Raw genomic sequence first — 27,940 nt, forward strand, 5'->3', positions numbered from 1 at the left:
TAGCATTTACATCTTTATTATTGAGTAGGCCTACACAAAACACAAGTAATGTATTGTAGTTCATGTACAGCAGTTTCAAAAAAAAAATTCAGCAGTGGCACATGTACAGTACATAACTACTTCATAAACACCTATTTGAAAACGTACAATATAAACTCTGACCTCTTTCTCATTTCATGGAAATTGCCCCTCTTTTCTGTTGTGAGTAGTCTGACTATATGTATGTGATATGCTTGAGTGAAAGTAGATTGTTTTACGCCAGAACAAATCAACAATTTAGTGTGTGTTTTCTGTAACGCATAAGCCTTTGATATTCAAACCACATTTGACTAGTTTGAACAAGCCTAATGTTCCCACTTTGTATGTCTATCTGACTGACTATGTTCACCACGGTGCTGGGGTTGGTTTTTGTAGGAGATCGCCATAGCTGATATACCTGTTTTCTTCTGGTTCTATGCCCCCTCCAGCTGTTTGAATGTGTGATATGGTTGTGGAATGCTCTGGTGAAATACACTGCTCTACTGTTGTACTGTATACTCGTGCACTCTGAGTTAATGATGGTAAAACAAATAAGATTTCCCTTGACATCCTGGCCTACGTAAACATTCTACACCATAGCATTAGACCTTCATTATCCGTAATGCAAACTGTACAAATATTTACAATATTGTAATCACTGAGAGACAGCAAAATCTTGACCTTATATTGAATTGAATATTAGAATGTAATATTTTCCCATATTTACAATGAAATTAAAGACTCCTTTGCAAATAACAAACAAAATAGTTTAATTCAACAATATGAAAAGCTGTGTGGCCTCTGTAGTTTCTAGGAATTTTTCCAGCATGTTTACATGGAATTGTATTATATTTCTGACAAACACAACAAACTGTAGTCTGTGCCTCTTGGCCATATTTGAGCTATTTGAACAAATTGCAAGCTCTGCTATAGCATTTGGAATTTTCCAGACTCCCCCCCCACCTTATTCTCCTGATGGCTGTTGTCTTAACTCAAGGCCAGTTATCTCTCACAATATGGAATGTAATTATAAACGTACATGGAACCCAGGGAATGGCGGGTTCCGAAGATATGGGTTCCAAGTTCCAAGTAGTGGACATCTGCAACTGATTTGAGCCAGGAAACCCAGGCAGGCCGGGCCAAAATCACTTTCCTGCACAGGGAGGAGGCCGGCCAGGCCAGGCAGTGAGATACATGAAACAGGGCATGGTCGTCAAAGGACCGGGACATCAGGCGTACTTCTTCCCTCCAGAGATCCTGACCAAAGTGAATGATCATCCTCCTGGCATGGCAACAGGAACAGACCACTTTCACCCTCCATGGACTTTTGATATGCAGCAACACATTATTACCATAATGTCCTACTCAAACATAAGGCATTAAGTCCACTGATATATTGACATTTACTGTGGAACAATAAGTAAAATGTTTCTGAAATTGAAAATAAAATGGTAAATTCCAAAAAGGAAGATTTGGATTGTCAAAAAACAGCAATTCTGTTGATATTGAATGCTTTTCACCTGGAGTCAACCACCTGTATCCCCCCCACAGGGCACAGTTCAGACATTGGTGATCTCAACACTCTTGTAGGTGTGCATGGGACTTCCCTTTGTCCTGGGCACAGCCTGCACCCGTGCCTCTCTGGGCAGAGATCCACAGCTGCCATGGTAACCAAGGCCCCGTCCAATGGCGATCTTTGGGTTAAACCGAAGAGGACTCTGGGAAAATGAGAGGAAGAATAAGTCAAAACAGAACTCATACCCAGTGGAACAGTCCAGCCTAATTTTGATTAACCACCATTTGTCGAGACATCTTCATAAATAAAATTGTGAAAGTAGCTTCTTCTTACCTTGCCTGACCTTCGTCTCATAGACACTATCTCCTCGTTATAGCGGCTAACAGCAGAAGGGGATTGTGGTGGGTCTCCCGTTCCCGGCACTTCACAATCCTGCTCCACACTAGTTTGCCTACAAGGGGTAGGAAAAAGGGAAGAGTCAATTAACTTCACTGCTGTAAATTCAACAAACATTCTACTTATTGCCAAGGAGCTTTAAAAACATAAATGATATAGGGAGACCAATCACCTGGCAGGGATGGAGAGAGCCTTCATCTCCTCATACATGTGCCGATAAAGCATATGTTTGTGGCTGGGGATTCCCAGGGCCTTGGCCATGGAATCTGCATCAAATGAGGGGTCCAGAGCCAACACAGCACCATGGACTCCCCTGCCATTAAGACTGTCAGCATACTCCTGACCAGTGAGACATAGGGACATAATGTTATCCAACAAGAACAATGGCAAACAAACAACTTGGCTATATTTGCCTCAATCTTCCCTAACAGGATCTATACACCAGTCTATTGGCCCAAAACGGAGACAGTCTGAATGGAATCCAGATGCATTCTGATGTTTCTCTACTAGGAAAAGGACCCACTTTTAGGTCTATGTCTCTGATCCACTTTATAACTCTGTGGCAAGTCCAAACCACTGGGTCCTGGTCCTTGTGCTCACTCTGGGCTCGGCGAGCCTCCAGGACCTGCGCACCAACAACACACACATACTGAACTGTTAATGTACAGTTATAATACAGTACGGTTACTACTGTACTGTTACTACTGTAATCACTCCACAAACACACCGGGAGGAGAGGCTGAGAGTTCACTCTAATGTCACAGTATTGATAATGAACACAGGTCTGACCTCTTTGTCGAAGTTGAGCAATTGCAGGAGCTGGATGGCCAGGAGCAGGCTGGTTTGGTGGGACTGGGTGGTGATGTTCAGGAGTCTCTCCAGGTCTCGTCGGCTGAGGGAGTTGAGCACCCGGCCGTCCACCAGTTGATTTTGGAAGGCTTGGGAATACTGGGGCAACCCGACGTCACTCAACCAAGATTTGGCAACCCAATGATGGTCCATTTCAGCAGCCTTTGATAGCCTAACGTTTGAGACAGTCATACTCAGCAATGTGTGTGCATACATGCCTGTTTGTGTGTGTGTGTGGATGTTCCAGCTCACCCCTGGCCAGCCTCTGCCTCCCTGTAGTCCTCGATGGCGAGGCGTAGCTTCCTGCGGTGCATGGGGTTACTGATGCCCAGTCCCAGCTCCAGGTCCTCGTCTGTCAGCCCCAGCAGCACCTGCAGCCAGGGGACACCCACCCAGAGCATTCTTCTCATCAATCTACACCTCCACTGCACAGCACTCACAGACTAAAGCACAAACATGCAAGCAAGCATGGACGAGGAAATACTAGATCTAATGCAGATTCTATGAGGAAGGAAAGCATGCCGAAATCCCGGTTTTCCTGGGAAGATGAGGGATTCTTAGTAACACTGTTATCGTCATTACAAGCTTTGTAAAAACAAGTCCGGAAATCAGACTTAAAGTGGATGTGTACTTGTTACGTGTTGAAGCGTAGAGACCATACCTTCCCACTTTTGACGTTTTCCGAGCAAGCACGAAGGTACATGGACATTGCCATGACAACCTCCAGCCAGGCTTGTACCGCCCCTGCCTTCCACAGTGACATGGGCATGTTCCGAGTGAGCTCCATCTGCTGGAGGCGGTCCAGCTGCTCCTCTCCGTCTGATAGGCTGGGTTGTTGTGTTGATAGGCTGGAGAGGCTGTCAGAGTCTGTCAGGATTGGTCAGGGGAAGTAGAAGTACAGGACAGGGGAGGGGTTTGGGGTCAAAGGAATTGAGAGGCAAAAATGACTCATCCAACTGAACAGTAGAAAAGGGAGGATATATCACTGTGTACCTAGGATATTACTAACATCCCTCTGTAAAATGTTGACATGCCTACAATATGTACCGTCTACTGAAACACGTGGGATTGTTGGACGACTCCCATCGACCTGTACAATGTCCCCCGGCATCTAACATCAAACATTCCTTTTCATGACAGGAGTATTAGCGATTGACTGACAGAGGGTCTCAAACAAGAGACCAGGAAAGTGTAAAAACTGCTTTAGGACTATTATGAACAGTCAGCCACTGCTCTATGTAGCCAGAAGATGGTGCCAGAGTAAATCACAACAGCAGTGTATTATTGAGGTCTCTCTACAGTCTAGAGTACTGATTCGATGCCATAATGAGGACATTAATGAATGGCTCATCACACTACAATTTATATTACAAAGTGAGAACCGGTGCCACAACTGAGCAGGTGACTCAAGCATTGACAAATTACAGGAAAATCTTTTTAAATACAACTATTAGTATGCATTTCCTAAAGTCAGTCTATGGTTTTACTGTTCAGCAAATGCTGCGTGAATTGGGTTATGGTTTGAGTTTGAATGTCTGAGTTTGAATGATCGGGTGGGGATGGAATGACTTTTAGTCACTAGGGGCAATTATTAAATATTGAGACACAGTAGAAACACAACACATTATTCATAACTAACATCTGCTGTGAATTTACAACCTGTTTAAACAAGCCTCCAACAAATAAGTACTCTGCAAAATCCAGGATGATTAGCAAGTGTTCAGCCAGTGTTCCTTCAGCCTTGTCAACATGCTGAGAGTGAGGCCTACAGAAGTACAATCTCTATGAATTGTTCAGTAGCACAGGAGGTCATTTCCCTTCAGCATGGTTTTATGAATGATCCCCACAGTGTGGAAACAAACACTTGGTAAATCACAGACGAGGGTATCTTTTCTGGGGAGTGAGGGAAGGAGGGAGTCACCATCCAACATGGCCCAGAGAGGAAGTGTTGAGAGGGGCACCAGGACACAAGAACAGAATAGACATGGAACAGAAAAACGTCACATGGATACTTGGTTGCTGGTTTTATTTTAAAATAAGATTTTATTTCAATCATTTATCATGTTCATTTTTTCCCTAGAAGTTACTTATTGTTCTTTAAATAAAATACTTAATAGATTTACTCTTTTATGCAACATCTCCTGAATGACAAAACATTAAAACAGATTATTATCATAATCACAAATGTAAGAAATGAGGGGTTGTATGCTGAAGAGCAAAACAAACAAAAAAAACTTTCATTGCATCCAGAATGATGCAAGAGAATGAAAAATGGGAATGGGTTTTGTTTCGGGGGGTTAGCGAATACGAACAACAGAGAACGCTTGAGGTTGTTATTTTCACTGCTAACTAATAGATTCCTAACCAAAGCAGCACAGATAATCATGCAGGGGTTTTAGTGCACAGTCCTATGCTTACCGTTGGCACATGTTAGATAGTTGTCAACTCAATAAGGACAAAAGCGATCTTACAAGGCATTGCTAACAATGACACACATCTACTCTGACTCTGTTTTTTGTTTGATCAAAGACCAAACTTGAACCTTTGGCAATTTAAAATGCGTTCAAACAGTGTGTGTGTGTGCATACGAGTCACAAACATTCAATTATTTTGTGTGTTAAAATGTTTTTTTGCTTCCTGTTGTAAAACCATTGTTTTGGAACCTTATTTTGGTTTTCAGCATTCAGACTAAGAAATGTATATGGATGGATCAAACACATCTACAGGCTGGGCAGGGTACTGTAAGTCTTTAACGAATGATGTCTGAAACATTCAGCATGGGTAGAACAGAGCTGGAGGCCTACACAAACAAGCACATATGATTCATCTAGCTAGCTAGCATTCCCATACTCCTAAACCTATCTCTATACAAACACACTATTCAGATCGCACACTCTGGCACTCACAGCATCATCCTATCTAATGCTATCCTATTTGTCAATGCTGCCCAGTGGGCTATTTAAACGTACTGTTCTTCCCCTATTGTCCAATATGACAGAATAAGCAATAAGGCCTTCTCCCCCCAGCTGTAGTAGGTTCTCTTGTTCTACAGTGGCACAACAAAAGGTAGCTCAAAGTCCTTACTGTTGCTGTATAGTGGGACGATTCTGAAACAGCGGACTAACTGGTCCACTGTGAACTACAATATCAAATGTCCTTATGATTGTCATATTATTAATATTTAGTTTCAGTTTCACGGTCAGAAACATGGTTGTTCCATGCACTTCAATGTTTTTTTATTACTAAATGATACCAGTGGTCCAGTATCCTTCGGTACGGAGCAGGGTTGTGCTGGTATGTTTAGTCTCCAGTTACAATGTGGAGGGTATTCCTCATTCATACTTTCATGAGAATGTCAGGAATGGGCCAAATAAGACTGGGATGGGAGAATTCTAAATAAAAAAAGTCCAAAAATATGATTAAAGCAACTCTAAAATAAAATCGTTATCAGACAAAATACATTTACAAACACTAGGTGCAGAATTACTTCTATTTACATATGCACAGCTGTCCTTCAAGTCTCCAGTTATAAAAAAGAAACATATATTAAGACAAATAAAAGATAACACAGCATAAACATGTCAACACATAATAATCCCGTCTATATATTTATATGCATGTAAACATATATACATATGCATACATGTACATCTATAAATATATATTTAATTTACATACATACATTTTTGAGGATAATGTACATTATCTGGGAGCAGCAGTTGTCTCTCAGGTTTTTATTTTGGGAACACGCGGCAACACACACACACGCGTACACACACACACCCGCACACAGACAGACACACATGAAGGCATACATACACCCACCCACACACACACACAGACAGACACACATGGAGGCGCGCGCACACCCACCCACACCCACACACACACACACACACACACACACACACACACACACACACACACACACACACACACACACACACACACGCACACACACAACCAGACCCACACAGCAATCCACATACACCATCACCAGTCGGCATCCTCCTCTATGTAATAATCAGGGGTGGATGTACCATCAAACAGGCCCGGGTCCATTGACTTGCGCTGCTTTCCCCGAGCAAACACCCGGGACAGGGAGCCCAGACTCATCTTCTCCTTCTTCTTTGTCTTACGCTTCTGGTCCTCCAGGTCCTCCATAGACTAGGCCAGGGGAAGGAGATGGCAGGAGGAAAGAGGGAGAGGGAGGGCAGGAAGAGAGAAAGAGGGGGCAGAGGGGAGTAGGAAAGAGAGAAAGAGAGAGGGCAGAGGGGAGTAGGAAAGAGAGAAAGAGAGAGGGCAGAGGGGAGTAGGAAAGAGAGAAAGAGAGAGGGCAGAGGACACACAGACATTCAGGTTAGTAAATGAACCGGGAGATTCTCTCACAAACAACTTGCAGATGAAATCCCAGAACTACAGTAAACTAATACTTTAACAAAACTAAATCAAGGGAAAGAGCAGGCAGAGAAAAGAAAGACAGACAGAACAGAACACAGAGGAGTACAGAAAGGTACTTATAGAGAATTGTGGAGGTGTGATTACTTGGTCGGGGAGGCCAGGCAGCTCTTACATTGCAGAGGGAGTGGGTCCGGTGGCGGGGGGAGTTGATGTCGCTTGGGGTGGACGACCGATCCCCGTCAGCCGCCGACGCGTCCGAGATGATGGAGGGCTGGCGGGAGTGACAGGGACTGACCCTGACCACCGCTAGAGAGGAGACACACACACACACACACATTAGACACACTGACTCCTCAATACAGTAATGGTTGTGCTGTTTGTGTGTGTGTGAGAGAGAGAGACAGACAGGTGAGCCTACCCTGGCGGTCCACAGTGTGTCCATGGTAGAGGGTCTGTTGGCTCTGGCGGATGGCAGCGGTGAGGGGCAGGTCTCCCTGCATCGCCCACTCCTGACTGCCGTTCACCACCGGCTCTGAGGGCATGGCCAGGGAGTGGCGCTTCGGCACATCCTTAGTCAACGTGGCCAGGGACTGTTTCGCCTGGCATAAATACACACACAGGCTGGTAAGATATAGTGGTACACACACACACACACACACACACACACACACACACGTGTTAAAATATGCTAACAGAAGCATTTCCCTACACCCGCAATAACATCTGCTAAATACGTGTATGCGACCAATGCAATTTGATTTGATTTGAAATATGCGTTTACGCTTTATGTTTGGCATAGCACAATGTGTTGAAATGTGTGTGGGATTAGATGGGACAGATCACTCCATAAACGTTAGCATAATTCTCTGTCTGTGAGCACTTGACAGTGACAGAGATATAGTCTTTTAGCTTTGGTAAATCTTATCAGCTGCTGCTGAGGGTAGTGAGGAGCTAGGGTAGCCCTACAGAGGAGGTGGGCTGGCTGTTGACTGGCCGCGGAGAGGAATTAAGGACATGGAGTGAATAATGAGGCCATCTCTCAGTCAGACAGACAGACAACAGGCTCTATAAGGAGCTCCGCAACCAGGCAGAAAATGCATGAATTCCGTTACAGAGCAAAACACAGCATGTGTGTGTCAGTGCATATCAGCGTGTGCGTGTCACATTGCGTGTGTGTGTCTGTGTGTGAGTGTACGTGTGTGTGTCTCACCATTGTGAGCTCAGCCTCGAGCTCTTTGATGCGGTTCTCCTTCATGTCCATGTGAGAACGCAGGATGCAGGCCTGCTCTGTAGCTTCTTTGGTCTGCCTCCTCAGATCCCATTTCTCCCTCTCCAGCAGGTCCTTCTCCTTAGCCAGGGCCTTCACAGCATCCTCACTCTCCTACAGTAGAGCACACAGACACTGTCAATCTTCAGAGCATACACTGTAGTACTGCCGTAAACCAGTGTGTGAGCATTTGACTGCTCAATGAATCCCAGTTATATTAAGTCAAAATACTTGGAGTGTATCTGGCTACTTGTAATGTACCTTTCGGTGCTGGTCATAATTGAGTGTAATGTACCTTTCGGTGCTGGTCGTAGTTGAGTGTAACGTACCTTTCGGTGCTGGTTGTAGTTGAGTGTAACGTACTTTACGGTGCTGGTTGTAGTTGAGTGTAACGTACTTTACGGTGCTGGTTGTAGTTGAGTGTATTGTGCCTTATGGTGCTGGTCGTAGTTGAGTGTAATGTACCTTTCGGTGCTGGTCGTAATTGAGCTTAATGTACCTTTCGGTGCTGGTTGTAGTTGAGTGTAATGTACTTTGCGGTGCTGGTCGTAGTTGATTGTATTGTACCTTTCGGTGCTGGTCGTAGTTGAGTGTATTGTACCTTACGGTGCTGGTTGTAGTTGAGTGTAACGTACTTTACGGTGCTGGTTGTAGTTGAGTGTATTGTGCCTTATGGTGCTGGTCGTAGTTGAGTGTAACGTACTTTACGGTGCTGGTTGTAGTTGAGTGTAACGTACTTTACGGTGCTGGTTGTAGTTGAGTGTAATGTACCTTTCGGTGCTGGTCGTAGTTGAGTGTAACGTACTTTACGGTGCTGGTTGTAGTTGAGTGTAACGTACTTTACGGTGCTGGTTGTAGTTGAGTGTAACGTACTTTACGGTGCTGGTTGTAGTTGAGTGTATTGTGCCTTATGGTGCTGGTCGTAGTTGAGTGTAATGTACCTTTCGGTGCTGGTCGTAATTGAGCTTAATGTACCTTTCGGTGCTGGTTGTAGTTGAGTGTAATGTACTTTGCGGTGCTGGTCGTAGTTGATTGTATTGTACCTTTCGGTGCTGGTCGTAGTTGAGTGTATTGTACCTTACGGTGCTGGTTGTAGTTGAGTGTAACGTACTTTACGGTGCTGGTTGTAGTTGAGTGTATTGTGCCTTATGGTGCTGGTCGTAGTTGAGTGTAACGTACTTTACGGTGCTGGTTGTAGTTGAGTGTAACGTACTTTACGGTGCTGGTTGTAGTTGAGTGTATTGTGCCTTATGGTGCTGGTCGTAGTTGAGTGTAACGTACTTTACGGTGCTGGTTGTAGTTGAGTGTAACGTACTTTACGGTGCTGGTTGTAGTTGAGTGTAACGTACTTTACGGTGCTGGTTGTAGTTGAGTGTATTGTGCCTTATGGTGCTGGTCGTAGTTGAGTGTAATGTACCTTTCGGTGCTGGTCGTAATTGAGCTTAATGTACCTTTCGGTGCTGGTTGTAGTTGAGTGTAATGTACTTTACGGTGCTGGTCGTAGTTGATTGTATTGTACCTTTCGGTGCTGGTCGTAGTTGAGTGTATTGTACCTTACGGTGCTGGTCGTAGTTGAGTGTATTGTACCTTATGGTGCTGGTCGTAGTTGAGTGTAATGTACCTTACGGTGCTGGTCGTAGTTGAGTGTAACGTACTTTACAGTGCTGGTCGTAGTTGAGTGTAATGTACCTTACGGTGCTGGTCGTAGTTGAGTGTATTGTACCTTACGGTGCTGGTCGTAGTTGAGTGTATTGTACCTTATGGTGCTGGTCGTAGTTGAGTGTATTGTGCCTTACGGTGCTGGTCATAGTTGAGTGTATTGTACCTTATGGTGCTGGTCGTAGTTGAGTGTATTGTGCCTTACGGTGCTGGTCATAGTTGATTGTATTGTACCTTACGGTGCTGGTCGTAGTTGAGTGTAATGTACCTTACGGTGCTGGTCGTAGTTGAGTGTATTGTACCTTACGGTGCTGGTCGTAGTTGAGTGTATTGTACCTTACGGTGCTGGTCGTAGTTGATTGTATTGTACCTTATGGTGCTGGTCGTAGTTGAGTGTATTGTACCTTACGGTGCTGGTCATAGTTGATTGTATTGTACCTTATGGTGCTGGTCGTAGTTGAGTGTATTGTGCCTTACGGTGCTGGTCATAGTTGATTGTATTGTACCTTATGGTGCTGGTCGTAGTTGAGTGTATTGTACCTTACGGTGCTGGTCGTAGTTGAGTGTATTGTACCTTACGGTGCTGGTCGTAGTTGAGTGTATTGTACCTTACGGTGCTGGTCGTAGTTGAGTGTATTGTACCTTACGGTGCTGGTCATAGTTGAGTGTATTGTACCTTACGGTGCTGGTCGTAGTTGAGTGTATTGTGCCTTACGGTGCTGGTCGTAGTTGAGTGTATTGTACCTTACGGTGCTGGTCGTAGTTGAGTGTATTGTACCTTACGGTGCTGGTCGTAGTTGAGTGTAATGTACCTTACGGTGCTGGTCGTAGTTGATTGTATTGTACCTTACGGTGCTGGTCGTAGTTGAGTGTATTGTACCTTACGGTGCTGGTCGTAGTTGAGTGTAATGTACCTTACGGTGCTGGTCGTAGTTGATTGTATTGTACCTTATGGTGCTGGTCGTAGTTGAGTGTATTGTACCTTACGGTGCTGGTCGTAGTTGAGTGTAATGTACCTTACGGTGCTGGTCATAGTTGAGTGTATTGTACCTTACAGTGCTGGTCATAGTTGAGTGTATTGTACCTTACGGTGCTGGTCGTAGTTGATTGTATTGTACCTTACGGTGCTGGTCGTAGTTGAGTGTATTGTACCTTACGGTGCTGGTCGTAGTTGAGTGTATTGTACCTTACGGTGCTGGTCGTAGTTGAGTGTAATGTACCTTACGGTGCTGGTCGTAGTTGATTGTATTGTACCTTACGGTGCTGGTCGTAGTTGAGTGTATTGTACCTTACGGTGCTGGTCGTAGTTGAGTGTAATGTACCTTACGGTGCTGGTCGTAGTTGAGTGTATTGTACCTTATGGTGCTGGTCGTAGTTGAGTGTATTGTACCTTATGGTGCTGGTCGTAGTTGAGTGTATTGTACCTTACGGTGCTGGTCGTAGTTGAGTGTAATGTACCTTACGGTGCTGGTCGTAGTTGAGTGTAATGTACCTTACGGTGCTGGTCGTAGTTGAGTGTATTGTACCTTACGGTGCTGGTCGTAGTTGAGTGTAATGTACCTTACGGTGCTGGTCGTAGTTGAGTGTAATGTACCTTACGGTGCTGGTCGTAGTTGCGTATGAAGTCTCGGAGCTGCTCCTCCCGGCTCTCCAGTGTGGTGTACAGCTGCTGCATCTGGTTCACCAAGTCGGCCTTCTCCACCTTCAGACGCTTACGGTCAGACTTCATAGCTGTGGGACACACACGCACGCACACACACACACAAACAAACAAATCAGGACTAATGGCTTTGACCAAAGGTTGGGTCAAATATGCAGTTACAGTGTATTCGGAAAGTCTTCAGACCCCTTCACTTTTTCCACATTTTGTTACGCTACAGCCTTATTCTAAATTTGATTAAATGACTTTACCCTCATCAATCTACACACAATTCCCCATAATGACAAAGCAGAAACCGGTTTTTAGAAACTTTTGCAAATGTATAAAAATGTTAAACAGAAATACCTTATTTACATAAGTATTCAGACCTTTTGCTATGAGACTTGAAATTGAGCTCAGGTGCATCCTGTTTCCATTGATCAACCTTAAGATGTTTCTACAACTTGTGGTAAATTCAATTGATTGGACATGATTTGGAAAGGCACCCCTACAGTTGAAGTCGGAAGTTTACATACACCTTAGCCAAATACATTTAAACTCAGTTTTTCACAATTCCTGACATTTAATCCTAGTAAAAATTACATGTCTTAGGTCAGATAGGATTACCACTTTATTTCATGAATGTGAAATGTCAGAATAATAGTAGAGAATTATTTATTTCAGCTTTTATTTATTTCATCACATTCCCAGTGGGTCAGAAGTTTACAACTTGGGTCAAACGTTTCGGGTAGCCTTCCACAAGCTTCCCACAATAAGTTGGGGGAATTTTGGCCCATTCCTCCTGACAGAGCTGGTCAGGTTTGTAGGCCTCCTTGCTCGCACACGCTTTTTCAGTTCTGCCCACAAATGTTCTATGGGATTGAGGTCAGGGCTTTGTGAAGGCCACTCCAATACCTTGATTTTGTTGTCCTAAAGCCATTTTGCCACAACTTTGGAAGTATGCTTGGGGTCATTGTCCATTTGGAAGACCCATTTGCGACTAAGCTTTAGCTTCCTGACTAATGTCTTGAGATGTTGCTTCAATATATCCACAAAATGTTCCTTCTCATGATGCCATCTATTTTGTGAAGTGCACCAGTCCTTACTGCAGCAAAGCACCCCCCACAACAGGATGCTCCCACCCCCGTGCTTCCCGGTTGGGATGGTGTTCTTCGGCTTGCAAGCCTCCCCCTTTTTCCTCCAAAAATAACAATGGTTATTATGGCCAAACCGTTTGATTTTTGTTTCATCAGACCAGAGGACATTTCTCCAAAAAGTACAATTTGTCCCCATGTGCAGTTGCAAACTGTAGTCTGGCTTTTTTATGGTGGTTTTGGAGCAGTGGCTTCTTCCTCGCTGAGCGGCCTTTCAGGTTATGTCGATATAGGACTCGTTTTACTGTGGATATAGATACTTTTGTACCCATTTCCTCCGGCGTCTTCACAAGGTCCTTTCCTGTTATTCTGGGATTGATTTGCACTTTTCGCACCAAAGCACGTTCATCTCTAGGAAACAGAACACGTCTCCTTCCTGAGGGGTATGATGGCTGCGTGGTCCCATGGTGTTTATACTTGCATACTATTGTTTGTACAGATGAACGTGGTAACTTCAGGCGTTTGGAAAATGCTCCCAAGGATGAACCAGACTTGGAGATGTACAATTTTTCTTCTGAGGTCTTGGCTGATTTCTTTTGATTTCCCATGAAGCAAAGAGGCACTGAGTTTGACTAGGCCTTGAAATAAATCCACAGGTACACCTCCAATTGACTCAAATGACGTCAATTAGCCTATAAGAAGCTTCTAAAGCCATGACATCATTTTCTGGAATTTTCCAAGCTGTTTAAAGGCACAGTAAACTTAGACCCACTGGAATTGTGATACAGTGAATTATAAGTGAAATAATCTGTCTGTAAACAATTGTTGGAAAAATGACATGTCCTAACCGACTTGTCAAAACTATTTGTGGAGTGGTTGAAAAATTAGTTTTATTGACTCCAACCTAAGTGCATGTAAACTTCCAACTTAAACTGTATCCAAAGAAGGTCCCACAGTTGACAGTGCATGTCAGAGAAAAAAAACAAGCCATGAGCTTGAAGGAATTGTCCGTAGAGCTTCGAGACAGGATTGTGTCAAGGCACAATATTTCTGCAGCATTGAAGGTCCCCAAGAATACAATGGCCTGCATCATTCTTAAATGGAAGAAGTTTGGAACCCCAAGACTCTTCATAGAGCTGGCTGCCCGGCCAAACTGAGCAATCGGGGGAGCAGGGCCTTGGTCAGGGAGGTGACCAAGAACCCGATGGTCACTCTGACAGAGCTTCAGAGTTTCTCTGATGGGAGAAGGTTCTCCGATGGGACCTTCCAGACGGACAACCATCTCTGCAGCACTCCACCAATTAGGCCTTTATGGTAGAGTGGCCAGACAGAAGCCACTCCTCAGTAAAAGGCACATGACAGACCGCTTGGAGTTTACCAAAAGACACCTAAAGAACTCTCAGACCATGAGAAACAACATTCTCTGGTCTGATGATCTTTGGACTGAATGCCAAGCATCACGTCTGGAGGAAACCTGGCACCATCCCTATGGTGAAGCATGGTGGTGGCAGCATCATGCTGTGGGGAGGTTTTTCAGCGGCAGAGATTGGGAGACTAGTCAGGATCGAGGGAAAGATGAATAGAGCAAAGTACAGAGACATCCTTGAAGAAAAGCTTGGGTGAAGACAGTGCAGCAATATCTAACATGTAATCTAACAATTCCACAACAACTACCTAATACACTCAAATCTAAGTAAAGGAATGGAATAAGAATATATAAATATAAATATATGGATGAGCAATGACAGAGCGGCATAGGCTAAGATGCAATAGATGGTATACAATACAGAACATACATATGAGATGAGTAATGCAAGGTATGTAAACATTATTAAAGTGGCATTATTTAAGTGACTAGTGATCCATTTATTAAAGTGGCCAATGATTTCAAGTCTGTATGTAGGCAGCAGCCTCTCTGTGTTAGTGATGGCAGTTCAACAGTCTGATGGCCTTGAGATAGAAGCTGTTTTTCAGTCTCTCGGTCCCAGCTTTGATGCACCTGTACTGACCTCGCCTTCTGGATGGTAGCAGGGTGAACAGGCAGTGGCTCGGGTGGTTGTTGTCCTTGTTCCTGTGACATCGGGTGTTGTAGGTGTCCCCGGTTATGCGTTGTGTAGACCGCACCACCCCCTGGAGAGCCTTGCGGTTGTGGGCGGTGCAGTTGCCGTACCACGCAGTGATGCAGCCCGACAGGATGCTCTCAATTGTGCATCTGTAAAAGTTTGTGATGCTTTTAGGTGACAAGCCACATTTCTTCAGCCTCCTGAGGTTGAAGAGGCGCTGTTGCGCCTTCACCACACTATCTGTGTGGGTGAACCATTTCAGTTTGTCCATGGTGTACGCCAAGTAACTTAAAACTTTCCACCTTCTCCACTGCTGTCCCATCGATGTGGATAGGGGGGTGCTCCCTCTGCTGTTTCCTGAAGTCCACGATCATCTCCTTTGTTTTGTTGACGTTGAGTGAGAGGTTGTTTTTCTGACACCACACTCCGAGTGCCCGAGTGTCTCATCAGTGTTGGTATCAAGCCTACTACTGTTGTGTCGTCTGCAAACTTGATGATTGAGTTGGAGGCGTGCATGGCCACGCAGTCATGGGTGAACAGGGAGTACAGAAGAGGGCTGTGCACGCACCCTTGTGGGGCCCCAGTGTTGAGGATCAGTGAAGTGGAGATGTTGTTTCCTTCCTTCACCACCTGGGGGAGGCCCGTCAGGAAGTCCAGGACCCAATTGCGCAGGGCGAGGTTGAGACCCAGTGCCTCTAGCTTGATGATGAGCTTGGAGGGTACAATGGTGTTGAATGCCGAGCTATAGTCAATGAACAGTATTCTTACATAGGTATTCTTCTTGTCCAGTTTTCCTTCCAACAGGAAAACGACCCTAACCAAACAGCCAAGACAATGCAGGAGTGGCTTCGGGACAAGTCTCTGAACGTGAGTGGCCCAGAAGTCCAGGACTTGAACCCGATCTAACATCTCTGGAGAGACCTGAAAATAGCTGTGCAGCGACGCTCCCCATCCAACCTGACAGAGCCTGAGAGGATCTGCAGAGAAAAATGAAAGAAACCCCCAAATACAGGTGTGCCAAGCTTGTAGCGTCATACCCAAGAACACTCGAGGCTGCAATCACTGCCAAAGGTGCTTCAACAAAGTACTGAGTAAAGGGTCTGAATACTTATGTAAATGTGATAGTTCAGTGTTTTATTTTGAATACATTTGCAAACATTTCTAAAAAACAGTTTTCACTTTGTCATTATGGGCTATTGTGTGTAGACTGATGGGGGGGGGGGGGGGGGGAATAGAATAATGTAATGTGACAAAATGTGGAAAAAGTGAATAATTCCCGAATGCACTGTATATCGGATTGCCACAAGATGGCACTGTGACATATTGTAAAATCCCAGGAAGAGCAACACTGTTTTTCCGTAGAAGCACCATGGAGTAAATGATGTAATGCTCTAAGATCAGTAGCAGATAGTCACATAACCACACAGACTGATGTGGAGACTACATTCACCAATCCTTTCCTAAATACGCTTGGCATAATGGCATTTGCCTGTTTAAAAACAGCCAACTTCCAGGGTTGAAACTTGCTCTTCAGTAGAGACCGTAACTCATCAGCTGTATTTGTAGGACAGGAATCTAGAGAAAGCCTTGACATGCAGAGTAAGATTGAGACTTACGAACAGTATTCCTGAAGCTCTTTATTCAAGGAAAAGGAGAAGCTGTCCTCGCAATAACCGCAACACAGGTGGCATTCACTGAGGCTTAAGCATTCCCAATGTACATGTTCCACCATTCCTCACTCAACATTCAAACCTGTTCTTCAACAGTTACACAAGCGAGCTCTACATCTATGAGCATGCTACCTCCCGCCTGTTGCTCCCTGAGCGGAAGAGAGGAAGACAGAGGAGGGGAGGAGGGATAGATGGGGGGACGTTAGAGAGATGAGTTATAGGTTTGTCTTCTTTACGTTTTCACGCTTCCACCATTCTACATACAGCCAGTCTGCCTCAGAAGGGGATAACTTCGTTAACTTTGCTTTCTTTGGGTTAAACAAGCAAGTCAATATTTATCTGTAAAATATTGCTTTGTGGGTAGGGGTAAGAGGAGTTGGCGAACCACATTTGGACACAGTATGATGACAAGCTGTCTCCTCTCACTACCACATAGTCTACATAGCATTCCACTCCAAGCCAAAAGCATACACTGTATCAGAAAGCAAAGCCTTTGTGCTACCATTTATGGATCTCAACCTTACAAGAACTGAGCCTAGACTGTGGACTGATGAACAGATCTCATTACTGACAATGTTGGAAGAATAGAACAGGCAGAATGTATTGACTTGGTATCTACCTCACACACACACACATCATGACTGATAGGAGATTTGGAGATGACAGATACGATTTCTATACCACACAGTTAGTATTTAGATAAACATATGGCCCATACCAGACACAATTACGTCAGATTACATTTTTAAAGGGATTGACTGATCGATGTGTTGAGTGATAAACTGATGTTATCTCTACTGAGATGAAGTGGGTTTGACTGAGCTGCGTGAGAAACAGTAGGGTAGGACTCAGGTAGAACAGTAGTAGGACTCGGGTAGGACAGTAAGGTAGGACTCAGGTAGGACTGTAGGCTAGGACTCAGGTAGGACTGTAGGGTAGGACAGTAGTGTAGGACTCAGGTAGGACAGTAGGGTAGGACAGTAGTAGGACAGGTTGGACAGTAGGGTAGAACTCAGGTAGGACAGTTGGGTAGGACTCAGGTAGAACGGTAGGGTAGGACTCAGGTAGGACGGTAGGGTAGGACTCAGGTAGGACGGTAGGGTAGGACTCAGGTAGGACGGTAGGGTAGGACTCAGGTAGGACGGTAGGGTAGGACTCAGGTAGGACGGTAGGGTAGGACTCAGGTAGGACGGTAGTGTAGGACTCAGGTAAGACAGTTGGGTAGGACTCAGGTAGAACAGTAGGGTAGGACTCAGGTAGGGCTGTAGGGTAGGACACAGGTAGGGCAGTAGTGTAGGACTCAGGTAGGGCAGTAGTGTAGGACTCAGGTAGGGCAGTAGTGTAGGACTCAGGTAGGGCAGTAGTAGGACACAGGTAGAACAGTAGTGTAGGACTCAGGTAGAACAGTAGTGTAGGACTCAGGTAGGGCAGTAGTGTAGGACTCAGGTAGGGCAGTAGTGTAGGACTCAGGTAGAACAGTAGTGTAGGACTCAGGTAGGGCAGTAGTGTAGGACTCAGGTAGTGCAGTAGTGTAGGACTCAGGTAGGGCTGTAGGGTAGGAACACAGGTAGAACAGTAGTGTAGGACTCAGGTAGGGCAGTAGTGTAGGACTCAGGTAGGGCAGTAGTGTAGGACTCAGGTAGGGCAGTAGTGTAGGACTCAGGTAGAACAGTAGTGTAGGACTCAGGTAGGGCAGTAGTGTAGGACTCAGGTAGGGCAGTAGTGTAGGACTCAGGTAGGGCAGTAGTGTAGGACTCAGGTAGGGCAGTAGTGTAGGACTCAGGTAGAGCAGTAGTGTAGGACTCAGGTAGAACAGTAGTGTAGGACTCAGGTAGAACAGTAGTGTAGGACTCAGGTAGGGCAGTAGTGTAGGACTCAGGTAGGGCAGTAGTGTAGGACTCAGGTAGGGCAGTAGTGTAGGACTCAGGTAGGGCAGTAGTAGGACACAGGTAGAACAGTAGTGTAGAACTCAGGTAGAACAGTAGTGTAGGACTCAGGTAGGGCAGTAGTGTAGGACTCAGGTAGAGCAGTAGTGTAGGACTCAGGTAGGACAGTAGTGTAGGACTCAGGTAGAGCAGGAGTGTAGGACTCAGGTAGGGCAGTAGTGTAGGACTCAGGTAGAACAGTAGTGTAGGACTCAGGTAGGGCAGTAGTGTAGGACTCAGGTAGGACAGTAGTGTAGGACTCAGGTAGGGCAGTAGTGTAGGACTCAGGTAGGACAGTAGTGTAGGACTCAGGTAGGACAGTAGTGTAGGACTCAGGTAGGGCAGTAGTAGGACTCAGGTAGAACAGTAGTGTAGGACTCAGGTAGAACAGTAGTGTAGGACTCAGGTAGGGCAGTAGTGTAGGACTCAGGTAGGGCAGTAGTGTAGGACTCAGGTAGGGCAGTAGTGTAGGACTCAGGTAGGGCAGTAGTAGGACTCAGGTAGAACAGTAGTGTAGGACTTAGGTAGGGCAGTAGTAGGACTCAGGTAGAACAGTAGTGTAGGACTCAGGTAGGACAGTTGGGTAGAACAGTTGGGTAGGACTCAGGTAGAACAGTAGGGTAGGACTCAGGTAGAGCAGTAGGGTAGGACTCAGGTAGAGCAGTAGTGTAGGACTCAGGTAGAGCAGTAGTGTAGAACTCAGGTAGAGCAGTAGTGTAGGACTCAGGTAGGGCAGTAGTGTAGGACTCAGGTAGGGCAGTAGTGTAGGACACAGGTAGGGCTGTAGGGTAGGACTCGGGTAGGGCTGTAGGGTAAGACTCAGGTAGGGCTGTAGGGTAGGACTCAGGTAGGGCTGTAGGGTAGGACTCAGGTAGGGCTGTAGGGTAAGACTCAGGTAGAACAGTAGTAGGACACAGGTAAGCCAGTAGTGTAGGACTCAGGTAGAACAGTAGGGTAGGACTCAGGTAGGACAATAGGGTAGGACTCAGGTAGGACAATAGGGTAGGACTCAGGTAGGACAATAGGGTAGGACTCAGGTAGGACAGTAGGGTAGACCTCAGGTAGGGATGTAGGGTAGGACTCATGTAGTGCAGTAGTAGGACACAGGTAGAACAGTAGGGTAGGACTCAGGTAGGACAATAGGGTAGGACTCAGGTAGGACAATAGGGTAGGACTCAGGTAGGACAATAGGGTAGGACTCAGGTAGGCCAGCAGGGTAGGACTCAGGTAGGACAATAGGGTAGGACTCAGGTAGGACAGAAGTGTAGGACTCAGGTAGAACGGTAGGATGGCCTCAAGGAGAGACCGTAGGGTAGGACTCAGGTAAGACAGTAGGGTAGCACTCAGGTAGGACTCAGGAAGGACAGTAGGGAAGGCCTCAGGTAAGACTCAGGAAGTACAGTAGAGCAGACTCAGGTAGGACAGTAGGGTAGGACTCAGGTAGGACAGGGTAGTAGCTGAGCACTACGGGGGTCGTCCTGACCTTGTAAGGCCTCCTTGGCGCGGTCCAGCTCCTGCTCCTTGTCTCCCAGCTGCACACGGAGCTCAGTGGCTGAAAGGAGGTGGGAGGAGCAGCCCTGGCCCTGGGTCTCCTCCAGGTCCTTACTCAACATGTCCTTCATCTGCCTCAACAGGTGCACCTCCTCCTGCAGCTGGGCCACCTCCTCACGCAGCAACACTACGGAGGAACAGAGGAGAAAGAGAGAAGTTAGAAGAATGTACCTATTTGTCCATTTCTTACAGTCCACAGAAATCTCTTTCTGCTTTTAACCCCTCGAGGTGAGAAATGGAGAGAATGAAGTGAAAGAATAAGGACCAGAGAAGGGGTGGGGAAGGATGAGTGGAGAGGAGAATAAGGAAGAGAGATGGAAGTAAAAACAGAGAGGAGGAAAAAGAGAAGGAGAATGTAGAGGGAGAAGTTGACGGGTATAGAGAGGGGGAGAAAGGCAGAGCGAATGAGCGAGGGAGACGGTGGACGTCGTGAGAGTCGATATCAGAAAGAGGGGGGTGGGAAACAGGGTGACAAACTTAAGGGGAGAAGAGCAGAGAGAGTGCAATAATTAGGCTCAAGTCGACACCTTTCCAGAGAGGAAAACCCACAACAACACATGCACAAGCTCGCTCATATGCAGACGCGCACGCGCACGCACACACACACACACATTCACACGCACAGCAGGCTCTATCTAAGCTGAAGCCATGGGTGATAGAGAGATAGAGTTAAATGAGGAGTGACAGTCTCAGGACTCAAACTGGCAAGGCTACAGAGCGGTGAGAGACAGTGGTTTGATAAGACTATAAAAAAATCTATGTGGAAAACAAGCTTCAGCTGTGTTCTTTAGCTCCGTGCCTTTCCACTGACATACGCCTCACAGCCCTCTGGGAGCTTAGGGACTTAGAGTGATAAACAAGAGCAGGAAACCAAGGAAACCGCACAGAGAAACAGAGAGAATCAAGACAGTAATTGGCACAGTATCTCCTAATACACAAACACATTCACCAAGGCAAGCAACACAGAACACAAATACGCTAAACTGGGCCTCCATTTGATAAGGTATTGACTAACTGGGGTTTGTTTACAGTTACAGTTTTTGCCCAATAAGGGCCACCACAACAAAGGAATGGCCTTGTCATACCGAGTTATATTTTCGCACTAGCTTCTTGAACATTCTTGAATATCTATAATGGTTTAGAACGATGCACAATGTTAGTATGTCTGGGAAGAAGCTTGACCAGCAGCAGAAATCAGTGGCCAAAACACTTCCAGCCCTGCCCCTACGCAGGGAAAGGGTTGGTTTGTACCTGGTAGACCACCTGTAAAAATCTGATGGCTCCTGGAAGTGGTTTTGGACCGTTTTGGCCACTATCCTTCCTCTGGTCTAAGATAGCCAAGGGCGTTGTAGCCAGACTACGTGGGGCTGCAGAGGCCCAGATAAGAGAGGAAGGGACAGTCCATCGGTCACTGTCGACTCTGGCTGTGAAGAGACCCGCCGGGCAGCAGCTCCGTATTGTACGTGGCATCAGGAGGTAGTTTCCTGGAGAGAGCAACCTTTCACAGCCTTCTCGCCCGCTAAACCCACTCATCTGCTTACCTATACAGGCTTGCTTAGTTGTTGCGGGTGAGGCCAGCTGCCGCCTTTGATCGCTCTGTAGACCAGAGCAGCCAGACACAAGTTCGAAGTATACGTCCCAGGCAGTTACGCGCTGTTCAGACGATCTGCAGTCCTATCTGCGCTGTTAGAGCTATCTGTAGTGTGACAAGTATGATCCCTAGCTGTGAAATAAATATGATCTGCGGTTCTGTTTTGTGGTTGAGAGAGTCTAAATGCCCCCCTCTCGGTGTGATAGTATCATACAATTATGTCCTAGCAGACATAACGCACCGAGGTTGCTAACGTGGGAGATAAAAAAGAAACAAGAGACAGCCATTTTCAAAATGGCTGTGAACAATCTTATTCCCTATGCTTATAGTACATGCAGTCGTTGTGTCCCCTCCCTACGCCGGAGAGTGTTTCAGGTCCGTTTAACTCTAATGTGATATCATTCTATGTGTATGATAATGATCATGTAGAGTTATATGTAGAGGTAAGTAGGCTACTTCAAGGAAACGGTCATCACCAGCAATGTAGAGAGTGTATGCATCTACAATGGCAATAGTGAAGCAGTTGGAACAGAGCATGTCAACATGGCTTAACATAAGCGACACAGACACATGGCGAGCACTCAGGGATTCTCTAGATACTGTGGGAACCGAACAGAGGGTGATTTAAGCACAAGCAATCAGCACCATAATTCCCTCAAATACACTTTCCCATCGATCCCCCCCATCCTCATCCTGCCATTACTCCCCACTTTCAGCTCTGAGCTGCATAATCACTCCTCTTTCAGGTTCCCTGCCTCCCTCCCTGCCTTGCCTCACAGTCGGTATGAAATGAAGGCAAGGCAAATCCTGGAGAATCTTCTTTATTTTTCCCAGAGATATTTCAGTTCCGATAAGCCTGTTGGCAGTGACATCATCAGTTGAAAAGCGGCTGCACAGCATCTCGTCGTCAGTTCGGTTTAAAAACGTGCACATCATGAAATTAATTGTGTTTGGTTGTTTTTTTCTCACACAATGCACAGGCATACGTAGGGTTGCAAAATTCCGGGAATTTCTAGCTTTCCTGGTTGGAGGATTCTGGATTTCCTGCTTATTCCCTCCTGATTTCGGGGAAAACAGGGAATGTATTAAAAGTTCCCAGAATTTTGCAAGCCTAGGCACACGTGTGGGACAAGCCTGAGAGGTTATCTTTTTGTATACACTATTGAAGAATAAGCCAAAATAAATAGTTTGTACTGACTGGCCATAATGTCCCCTGGCTTGGGCTGTAACGGTGATCATATTACTGACCAACCAGTGGTCACGAGTCATGACTGCAGACAAATTCCGAGTGACCGTTTAATTACAATAATTAAGCTTCTCCAAGCTCTGATGCTGCTGATGGTCATTAGTAGCCTACCAAACTTGCTAACTGCCTGGTACTCAGCATTCTATTGTCCCTCTAATCACTCTGACATCAATGTAACCAAAAATTGAATCAAACCCTTCACAGAGTGATGGCCTCTATTAAAAATAGGAGGATCCCATCAGCTTTCTATAGGCTAGGCCTACTATATTTATTTCTCAGCTTTCCTAATATTAGGCACATTGCTTCTGTTAATAACAGGAGTATAGCCTACCTGGCTGGCATGAAAATGAACCATGGGAAAAGCATAGATGACATGTCTTTTTTCCCGCTACCCCTGTTTCAAGACAGTTGGATGATAATGGTCCATTCTAAATCCAAACAAATTTCACACATACATTATTTAATATATGTAAAGACAAGATTAAATCAAGAACAGTCTGATGGGTGACAATATTAGCTTATCACTTGTCAATGATATATTATAACTTGCGAATGATGCCCAGCTTAAGGCAAGAAACAGCGTATGTTTTTTTGCCGACTTTTTCAAATCATAGTCGCACATCTCATGTAGCCTAGCCCATAGGCCTATATGTTTTGATAAGGTTTGTATCACAACTAAAGTGGCCAAATAACTTCTTAAAATTAAACACATTAATCCGCTTTACAAAGGGTGTGTAGAGCCCAACTGGCATACATACGTGTGAGTGTCAGGTTTGGGGAAGATCCTTTTCACCATAAAAATGCACTTTTACAATAAAAGCATTACATGCATAATCACATTTGCGGTCACTTTTGAGAATGGTGTTTTCCTGCTAATGCAACATTTGCGCTTATAGCCTACTGCTGTGTGTGTATTGCTGCACTTATAATGTGAAGAAATAGCCCAATAGTTGAGCAACATCTTAAGCTAAAAGTTCTCATCTGTTGCGTCAGGCTCATTGCTTAAAACAGGTTTTTTGATGCTTGTATTAATTTGGGATCTATCGCATCCCACAACTGTCCCAGACTATGTTTGGAATGTTTATTTATTGCACAGAATAGGTCAACTTTTGTACTATGGGGGATATTATATTGACATAGACTAGTGCTTTTGCTGTTCGTTAGGCCTACTCATCTTGTTGGCTGATGAAAAGTAAATGAGGACAGTTCTTCCAATATCTTCAAAATGCGCCTCGGAATTGGATAAGGACGCGCACGCAGTTGCGTACCAGATGTTTCTGTCTTCACTTGTAGCCTGTGAGAAAGACCCGATCACGTGATGGAGAGATGCTTCGGCACGCAGTCGGGAGAAGGGAATTATAATGATTATATCAGCCCATGGGCACAATGGCCACTTGCCGCAAAAGGAATGGATTTTGTTTTTGGGGGGGGGGGGGTATTACAGCCACACAAAGGGGATGCAGCCGAGAAATTTGAGGCATTATCAAGTGCTTGTCAAATTGTGAATGAGAGACTGATGAAGTGTGTACAGCCTGCGCAAGAAACAAACCAGAGATCATGCCTTTCATGCAACTTTTTTTCAAATCATCATTAAAGTTGCATCATGCAGCCTTAGAATGTATTAAAAATACAAACATATAGCCCAACATTTGTATCACAACTAAGTTGCATAAATAACTCTAAAATAAGCATATAGAAATACCAATTTATTTGTTAACAGTTCAACATAGAATAGCTACATGTGTGGGTACTCCCTCAAATCGTTTGGAGAAAATATCCTTTCTATTTTATTCAGCTTTGTTCAATTGTATTCTTCATGCTATAAAATAATATAAAATAATGCCACGCAATTCTAAGAAAATCTTGTCTGCTAAATGAACTAGTGTAGACCATAGCCATATGGCATAGCCAGATCAGGAGCTAACATAAGGACAACTCGGAGTATGCTATTCTGTTCTTCTGCAATAGACTACATTTTCTTCATATCATGTTTCTTTAGACCTGGATTTATTGTGATGGTGTATATTAAATGGATTTATCCAACTTTTTAAAATGCAAATGTTCCAAAGGTCTGCATTAATGGCTTGTAGGCTTTGCATGGAAGCCAGGAATGCTAAATGTGTTTATGTTAATGAACGCTCAATTGCCGTGAGACCGGCAGTTATTTGCTTGACAATCACCGGCTGACAAAATGTACCGCCACAGCCCTACCCCTAGCCTGTTGTATTGTTGTTATTGTTAGCATCATTTCTTGTCTCCTGTCATAGCCCCACCAGTAGACGGTGAATGCCTGTTCCTGTAGCCACCTTCCTGAGGAAAGAAGAAGACCTCATCTCTTCACTCAGCAGTGGCCCACTCAACTATTCCTGTCGGAGCCATGACTCTATTAAAAGCTCCATCAGGGCTGCTCTGAGTCTGACCAGGCCATCAACCTGTGCTCTTCCCTCCCACTGGCTTCTCCATTCAGATACTGAGAGAGTCAGGACACGCCTGACTGAGCAGGTAGGTCTAGTGGCTGTTTGCTTTGTGGCTAAAAGAAGCCAGAGGCATGAGCTAGGTACCCGTGCTGTGTGTTTGATACGAGTGTCAAACACATGCTTGATAGCAGCTATCTGCTCTACCTCTATGTGGTATGCTTTGTAGGAATGTCTGGACGGGTGTCACCTCCCTCTGCATTTATTACTATGCCAGAGGCTTTGGTCATTCCTCCTCTCCTGTTTCAGGTAGCCACAATGCTGACCAGTGTGACACCAAATTTGTCCTTCAACTCTCAGCTGCACTGTGTTTACTATAAATATCCACCGGCATTGTCCTAACTGAGTGGAATTGTACTCTTGCAAAGACACGACACCTTAATACAGTGTGAAACTGTCCATTACACAGTGTTTTAACGTGTGCAGACCTCTGTATCGTCTGAATAAGCATCTCCACGGACCCTGTTAGACTGACCGGGGTATGAAGATGTATGATTTGCATCCCCAATTGCAATATTCAGTGTAATAAATGGAACACGTTCCTCAGGTTTGTTATAGCAGGGAATTTGCCAGTGAACAACAGAGAGAAAGAGCTTACAGCGAATGATTAGGCAAACCATGGTCCTTTGAAAATGTAATCACCTAACTCAAATATGTGCATGAATTACTCTCTTACATTTCCATTTTCAAACATTCCACATTATTCTTGCAGCACAAACAGCGCACTTAACAGCAATATTAACCTTGTAAATGATTATTTTCAACATCCATTTACATACACTGCAGGGGCCTCTTTCTCTATTTGAGAAACAGTGTGGGTACTGTGGATGCTGCTTAGCCTGGTTGATCTACTTCAGTTAAAGTATGGAACAGAGTGCATGGAACTCTGCACTGTGTGTCTGGAGAGTGACAGTGACATGTCTGTATACATCTGGCACAGTATCAGTGGGCTTGAAACCAGAGAAGAGAATTACACTCTCACTCAGTACATTCCATAAAGCTCCATCGTTTAAGAGCATTGATCCTGTATTTCTAGCCATGGTTACTGTATGATGTTCTACTGTATGTGGAGGGCTGAACAGGGAAGGGTTTTACTGGGTAAGCAGAAGCAGCATTAGTAGGAACGCTGTAATCTCACAATATGTTTAAAACCTTCCCAATCCTTGGATTACTATTTGATTGTCAGTTCCCACAATAATCTGGAAATCGAACATGGACTAGAGGTATTTTCACTCCCGTACATTTGGATCCTGTTTCTCTCTACACTACTATTCCCCACATTGTGTTCCCCTGGTGGGATTGGTATTTGTTTTTGTATTTATTAAGGATCTTCATTAGCTGCTGCCTTGGCAGCAACATTAAGGCATTGATATACAAGTGAAAATATGTACACGCCATTCCATTTCATAACACTATTCGCAACACGTTAAGTGTGTTCCCTCAGGCCACTACTCTACTATCACATATCTACAATACAAAATCCACGTGTGCGTGTGTGTGGAGTGCGTGTATTATCATGTGTGTCTGTGCTGATGCTGCACAGCTCTAATACACCCAGTATGGAGAGGAGAGGGGGAATTGGAGCTGGGGGAGAAGATGAATGACTTTTTAGAGAATGTGCAGACAACCAATATTTTACAGTAGCATTGCAGATAACTGTAGTGTAGTAAAAAAGGCCCTATTACCTGGAGAATTATTCACTAATGCACTGAGGTTACTAGAGCTACTAAGTAGCAAAATATTCAACCCTTTCAAATCCTTTCAGTTTTTATTGAAACAATAATTAGCCGTTGTTAGCGGCTGATAAAAAGCACAGAAAGGATGCTGGGGAGGTTCAAACAGCACTGAACAAAAGCCCCTGTGTGACTCACTGAGCAGACCACTGTAAAACACGGCTCTGAACAATGGTTACAATGGTTTACCACGAGCGTCTGCCTCCCCTCCGCCAGCCTTTTCAGAAGTCATTCTTTTTTTAAATAAAACTAGGAAGATAAACATATCAATCGTTACACAGCATGTTCAGAAACTCAGGATGTCTCCGTGCTGCTCCAGCAACAACAGTCAGAAATGTTAGCATGTTTGTTGATGACATGAACTGCATTCCAGCTGATTATGCTGCGTTAAGCCACTGTCAGCAGGGGGCCGGTAGAAACCGGAAGCATCTGGTTTTCAGGAGAAAAGCAGAGAAGAGGCGAAGCCTGAAAACCGCAGGTTTCCGGTTTCTTCCGACCCCGCTCAGGCGATTATTTTACATCTGCTACATTAAGATAGAATTCACCTGTTACTCTCTGAGATTATCGTGACCCATCATTGGCTGTGGTGCTGCAGGCAGCTGTCAATCAAAGGGAGTCATTGGGCCAACCCCCTCTGGCTCGCTGACCTCTCATGACACAACTATTCAGAAGTCACCTGACTTGCCAAGCTTCATCCACTTTGACATCTCCTTACTTCTGAAGCCAATTTTCAATTAGATTAATTTAGTATTTCATTACTGGGGTTCATGAAGTTGCTTGGATGCCTACAGTGAGGTTTTAGTAGCTGGCGATGGTTATGAATATATTACATCTTATAGTCTGCTCCA

General features: G+C 44.9%; 1 protein-coding gene across 9 annotated transcripts in view; it reads right to left on the minus strand.

The window, feature by feature from the left end:
• The window catches only part of kaznb (kazrin, periplakin interacting protein b), a 159,312-nt gene continuing 131,372 nt past the window's right edge, over positions 1–27,940 (minus strand). For 4 of the 9 annotated variants that reach the window (XM_071334969.1, XM_071334966.1, XM_071334970.1 and 1 more), the window contains 13 exons: positions 19,981–20,175; positions 11,701–11,837; positions 8,391–8,561; positions 7,599–7,779; positions 7,353–7,486; positions 6,820–6,946; positions 3,441–3,646; positions 3,032–3,150; positions 2,720–2,951; positions 2,454–2,555; positions 2,103–2,269; positions 1,868–1,985; positions 1–1,736 (listed from right to left, as the gene is read on the minus strand). In XM_071334969.1, coding sequence (XP_071191070.1) covers positions 1,578–1,736; positions 1,868–1,985; positions 2,103–2,269; positions 2,454–2,555; positions 2,720–2,951; positions 3,032–3,150; positions 3,441–3,646; positions 6,820–6,946; positions 7,353–7,486; positions 7,599–7,779; positions 8,391–8,561; positions 11,701–11,837; positions 19,981–20,175 — 2,048 coding nt within the window. In that variant the 3' untranslated portion in view covers positions 1–1,577. Of the gene's footprint in view, positions 1,737–1,867; positions 1,986–2,102; positions 2,270–2,453; positions 2,556–2,719; positions 2,952–3,031; positions 3,151–3,440; positions 3,647–4,790; positions 6,947–7,324; positions 7,487–7,598; positions 7,780–8,390; positions 8,562–11,700; positions 11,838–19,980; positions 20,176–27,940 lie in introns of those variants that run through there. The other 5 variants (XM_071334968.1, XM_071334967.1, XR_011667142.1 and 2 more) reach the window with 5 other exon arrangements.

This window comes from Salvelinus alpinus, chromosome 12 (assembly GCF_045679555.1).
Source record: "Salvelinus alpinus chromosome 12, SLU_Salpinus.1, whole genome shotgun sequence".
In the NCBI taxonomy this organism is placed as follows: Eukaryota; Metazoa; Chordata; class Actinopteri; order Salmoniformes; family Salmonidae; genus Salvelinus; species Salvelinus alpinus.